Genomic DNA, 6,000 nt, shown 5'->3' with positions numbered 1-6,000 from the left:
CAGTAGACGGGAATGGCAGTATTGTTGCAACATCACCACGGAATAAACTGAGCGCTACCCACTGAGGAAACTACGTGTCTAAGCACACACGGCAGTCACAGTGTTACACAGAGCAGTCCTTGAAGACTCTTAGGGAATGACTAGTAGCTTCGTAATAGTGCCATTTACTACATAACGACATTGCGAACATTTAAAAGCTCCTCCTAAATCGAGCATCTAGTATACATAAGAGGTTGCTTCAGTTTGCTAGAACTTGTTCTTTGTATTGTTTCACCTTTTTTTTTTTTAAAGGACAAATGAAAACTTATTTAAGTAAAAAGAGCATATAAAAAGATCACCAGCTGTCTGTTTTGGCTTAATTGAAGTGCATTCAGAACTATGGCTAATTGTTTATTTTTTCATCTTTTGACGGGATTACAATACTGTCTGTTTACCACAAAGTAATTTTGTGTAATAAGCACAGATTGCTGTGTTAAAAATATTCTGCATTCCTTCTAATATGGTTTTGTATAATAAAATATTTTGTTACAAAGTCTAATGTGCAAACCTTTTGGAATTATTATAGGTATGAAATCTGGAGCAGAATTCACAGGATGCACATTTGTATAAAGGTGATAACGGAGAGCTACTTTTTTTTTCTTTTTAAATAGTCAGGCAATATTTCAGAAATGCTGACTTCTGCCCTCAGCTTCTTCCCACCCACCCCATCCCCAAACAAATGCACCCATACACACACCCAAACCCACCCACCCACCCCCCCCCCCCCACACACACACGGAACACCATCATGTTGTTAGTCTATATGCAGTTATATGAAATCACTGACTCCTGTTCAGTTGCTTCCTCAAATGTAAGAGTGAAGCCCTGGTTTTAGCTTTGTAGATATGTACAGACAGACGCTGTTCTGGTTTGTGGCTATGCTTCCTGGAGGTCAGTCTGGATGCTGCTCAGATCATGCTAATTTGCCTGTGAAGAAATTCTACAAAATTGGATTCACCCATCAAATATGTGGTGTCAGTGTATCTTGGTTCTCACATGGTCGATAGAAAGCTCAGGTTTAAGTTGTCCTTTAAGACGTCAGCTTGACTGTGCTAGTGCCTTAAGAGTTGGTATTTTTGCTGGAATGCAGATAATACTATATTTACCGTATAATATATTATCAGCTCTCCTCTATCTCAGTCAATTTACATGATTTAAAATAGAACATCTTATTAAAAACATCTAGATATACACAGATTAGGAAACGCTTACGACATACAAATACACAAACTAGAAATAAATCTTTAGCATACTGGTATATACAACAGTGTGATACAATAAATAATTGCAGTCATGCTCTATCTACACATCATATTGCTTAAAAGAAGAGTAGATTTGGAGGGCAGTGGCATGATGGAGGACTTAGGGGCTCTCTACGTTTAAATCTGTGCAAATTAAAACAGGGTTTGGAGTACCACTGAATTGTGTTAGGAATGCATGGCTGGATAGATGAAAGGACCCATATTACTGAGGTATTTACAGATTCTGGCTAAAGAGCACTATGTGGGCAAACGCAGAAAGGCTTCTTTCCTCTACTTCTTGACTGCCAGCATAGCATCAACTTCCTCCTCTACCTGGAGGGTGTGCCACTGGGCGATGGGTCGCCTGGGGTTGGCCAGCATGTCTGACCAGTGTCGCAGCTCCGCCCCAGTGCTGTTGTAGCCCACAAAGACCTTGCCGATGGCATCGTTCTTGCCAATCTTGTCATAGTCCAAAACAGTTACCACCACTTGCACTTTCTGAAAGAGAACACAAAAGAAACACTGATCACCCCACCCTCTTACAAAGCTGCCTTGAGATCTAAGCAACTGGAAATAAGAACCAGTCTCAAGTCTCGGGCCAAGCCTGAAAATGACTTGAATGTGAAATAAGAACCAGTCTCGGGCCAAGACTGCAAATGACTTGAATGTGAAAACCTGAGTCCAATCCCCCTTTCGCCGTTACGACGTCACCGTCATCACCGTCTTCAGCTTCTTCAAAATGCTGAATACACGTTAAATTTTCTTTTACATGAACTACTCAGTTACTTCTCACAATAGATCCTACTAAAAATACTGCCATTTCACAAAGAAGATGCCGTGAAGTCCCCGGCCCGGGGTCATGTAAGGAATGAGTGGGTTGGTTTTCACAGTCTGTGCTATACTCCACCAGGCCTTCTGTCTTTGTCAACTGTGTCCACCTCTAGGTCCATTTGTTTCAACTGTCTCATCAGCAAGATTTCTGGCATTGGTATTCAGTACAATAATCACATGATTACTGTGAGTATTAAATGTGACAATAGGGTGAAAATCTTTAAAGAGTAATAACTAAAGATAATTTCCCCATTTATATATTTTCCCAATAAACATTTGCTGAGTAACTGTTGCATATCCAGCGCTGATCTCAAATGGAAATAACCTTTTAGGCCACACAAGATTTACTTCAGTTATTCCATTACATTGTGAGAGTTTATTTAATAACTTACTTTTTAGTACGGCCTGAATCAACGAAAGCAAACCCATGCTATTATGATATGAAAGACACACTTTTTGAAAGCACATTTTAGTTCTGCTTCCTAAGTAATGGATTTGCTTCGTCAAAATACGTGATGGCTGTAATCTAGAAACTGAGTGCAGAGATAAAGGAAGAGTTTTAGAATAACATATAATGCATAACATTTGGTGGCCAGAGTTAAAAGGAACAGAAAATGTAATGATGGACGCCAGGGCCAAATGAAGCTCCTGCTGAGTTCTGGCTCTTTTATGGACTTTGTACTCTGAGGACTGCATTATTGTACCAGCGTGCTAAGAGATGGCACCCATGGACAGCTTCACAGCAGAGAAAATGACCGCTCTTGAAAGTGGAATTTAGAATGTAAAATGCAACACATTGGCAATAAAGGAAACAAACCATCTTCCCTTGTGCAGCCTTGGACTGATTCCATTATCAAGGGCATCATCTATCCACTGGATGGTATTTGGAACAGAGAACAGAATCACTTTGGTTCTCAGAAAAATTCTCAGAACTTTTCCTGAGCAAATTCATCAGGATGAAATCATATTGCAGGGAATGGGGGGTAGGAGTTAATTAGGGACATTATGCACAAAGGCAAAATGGGGTTTTTGGAGGTTGGAGTGAATGGTTGGAGTGGGTTTTGATTATTTCATCTAGGAAGGGACTGATTCATAGTACTCAAGACAATATCCTTCTAAAGGCCTTGGATTAATTTTTGCAGCTGCATATGTAGTTTATTTATACATTTGGAGGTTATAACATTTACACGTACTTTTGGAAATCAGCATATTTTGCTCATAATATATTTCACAGGGATAGAGACAGATAGAAAGCAGATAATCTTATAACCTCAGAATAAAGGAAACCCAGACCCCTATTTTAGTATGTAAAATGCTCAATTGTTTCTCTAGGAAAACTAGGAAAGCAGTCTCCTGGGGAAAACTAAAAAAGAAAAGAGAGGAAGAAAAAAGAAAAGGACAAACTGACAAGCAGCTGAGAAAGAGGAGGGATGCAGTCAAAGATGGGCTCATTATTGCCATACCTAACGTAATCTATGATGGGCTCAGGTTCTCTCTGTCCTGACAGAATACTCTAAAACGCTGCCCCAGAAACCCAGCATAGGTCTTGTTTTTAATGTGCTTCATTTATTTTTAAGATTTTATTTATTTGAGAGAGAGAGGGCGTGCATGGCCCACGAGTGGCAGGTGGGGTAGGCAGGGGAGGTAGGCAGAGGCAGAGGGAGAAGCAAGCCGACTCCCTGCTGAGCAGGGAGCCTGATGCGGGACTTGATCCCAGGAGCCCAGAGATCATGACCTGAGCCCAAGTCAGAGGCTTAAGCAACTGAGCCACCCAGCCCACCCCTCTTCATTTTTAATATATTTACATTTGCTGCAATTTATAGTTGTAAAAGAACATTTCCTTTTTTTTTTTATAGGTGTAGAATTGTAACTCAAAGAAAATTTACAATAGGATTTTTCACCACAATACCCCGCCTTGTATTGTTTTTGCAGTATTAAAAAACAAAACTCCAGGAGGTGTTAAGTTTCCACAGGAGTAAGTTCTTAGAACTCAAAAAAGAGTTCACTGAACAAATATTGCAAAATAAATTGGAGAAAATTGGATATCTTCGGGGGTTGCCAGTGGGTCCAAAGCAGTGACCCCACTGGTTCAGGCTAGTAAACAGATGACTGGGGACAGGGGATCAGTGTCCTCTGCAATGTCATTTACTTATATAACAACTGTTGAAAGTAAATATGTGCAATTTACTACCATGTGAAAATGTGCACGAGAAAGGTTATATAAATCCCATGAAGTGATGTGAAGATGGTGGATTGCTGGTGATTTTTAAAGAACTGCCCTATACAATACAGTAAGTAGCTCCTGGCCACATGTAGCTATATAAATTGAAGTAAATTAAAATTAATAAAGTTCCTTGATCACACTAGTGACTGAGGTGCTCATTACCTACTTGCGGCTGGTGACTACTGAATTGGACCACACAGATGATAAAACATTTCCATCCTCACAGAGAGTTCTAGTAGACAGCACTGTTTCATATATTGTTTTAATTTTATTGTTAGATCTATTTTCTAATAAAATGTTAATTTGAAAAAGAGACAAAATTAACAGTGTGAGTAATAATGGTGATGGGAACCATTTACTGAGTGTTCACCGTTCCAAGGGCTTCTATATGCATAATCTCTTTGATGTGGATTCTATTATTCCTATTTTATATGTGAGGAGATTCTAAGCCTCGGTTTCCTTATATATAAAATTGGGATAATAAACTCTCTCATAAGGTTATTGTAAAGACTCAGTGAGATTATGTATGTAAAGTGCTTAAACTGGGCCTAAGCTCATAATAAATATACAATAAATGTAGCTATTATATTAGCTTTCTTCATGGGATAAAGGTATGATTTGTTCTTAAGATACTGTACTCTAAATTAGATTCTAGATTAAAGTAAAAATAAAGAATATTTCCTGATGTTTTATATTCTGGACCTTTAGAAATTTCCATGGTGTAGTTTTGATGCCTACCCTTCACTTCTCCTTCATGTTGTGGGTAAACTTTTATAGGACTGAGAAGATAGACCCATATCAATTATTTAATAAAATGTAAAAGTAGTGTTGCTTTAAGGCATCTGACTTTCTAATATCCAATATCCATTAAAGATTAGTAAGAAATAGCCGATAGTTATTGGATGTGAACTTTGAGTTCCAATAGTCTCATTATGGATAGAAGGTAAGAGAACCTAAAATTATTTAAAAATTGCTAAATCCCGGGGCGCCTGGGTGGCTCAGTTGGTTAAGCGACTGCCTTCGGCTCAGGTCATGATCCTGGAGTCCCAGGATCGAGTCCCGCATCGGGCTCCCTGCTCGGCAGGGAGTCTGCTTCTCCCTCTGACCCTCCCCCCTCTCATGTGCTTGCTCTCTCTCATTCTCTCTCTGTCAAATAATAAATAAAATCTTTAAAAAAAAATGCTAAATCCTAAGATCATATACCATTATTGTGGCTACATGTAGCATCCTGCTTTGACAATGTTATCCACAGATTCGTTTCATAGAATACTCCCTATCATAACAATTATTATCTAGCAAATTAAGTTTTCATCTTTGCAAAAATATGCATCCATTCCAACTCAGAAACAGGAAGCTAAATTTAAACAATTAAAATACGACTTACTCTGATTTTTCTATTTTTAATCACCTTTTAATAATGAAAGATTAAAGATGCTGCATATTTAGCATCAACCAAAATATTTCTTTGATCTCTCTCTCTTTTTTTTTTTTTTTTGGCATAAGGCTGGGATAAGGAGAACTCCATATTGTGGGCTGGGAACGAATAGTGAAAATTCATTTTCTCTTGGCCTTTTAATCTTTATGGTACTTTTTGAGTTAGCAGAGTCGTTCTGTTGATTTTCTTCTTCCTACTTTATTTCTGCTCTACAGAATGTCCGCTGTTTT

General features: G+C 38.5%; 1 protein-coding gene across 3 annotated transcripts in view; it reads right to left on the bottom strand.

Annotated features, from left to right (window-relative positions):
- Positions 1 to 763: 763 nt before the first annotated feature.
- The window catches only part of SYT1 (synaptotagmin 1), a 479,618-nt gene continuing 474,381 nt past the window's right edge, over positions 764 to 6,000 (bottom strand). For all 3 annotated transcript variants that reach the window (XM_081822128.1, XM_081822125.1, XM_081822126.1), the window contains one exon: positions 764 to 1,778. In XM_081822128.1, coding sequence (XP_081678254.1) covers positions 1,572 to 1,778 — 207 coding nt within the window. In that variant the 3' untranslated portion in view covers positions 764 to 1,571. The remainder of the gene's footprint in view (positions 1,779 to 6,000) is intronic.

This window comes from Leptonychotes weddellii, chromosome 5 (assembly GCF_054177405.1).
Source record: "Leptonychotes weddellii isolate Sample4059 chromosome 5, ASM5417740v2, whole genome shotgun sequence".
In the NCBI taxonomy this organism is placed as follows: Eukaryota; Metazoa; Chordata; class Mammalia; order Carnivora; family Phocidae; genus Leptonychotes; species Leptonychotes weddellii.
This window is presented reverse-complemented; position numbering and strand designations above follow the sequence as displayed.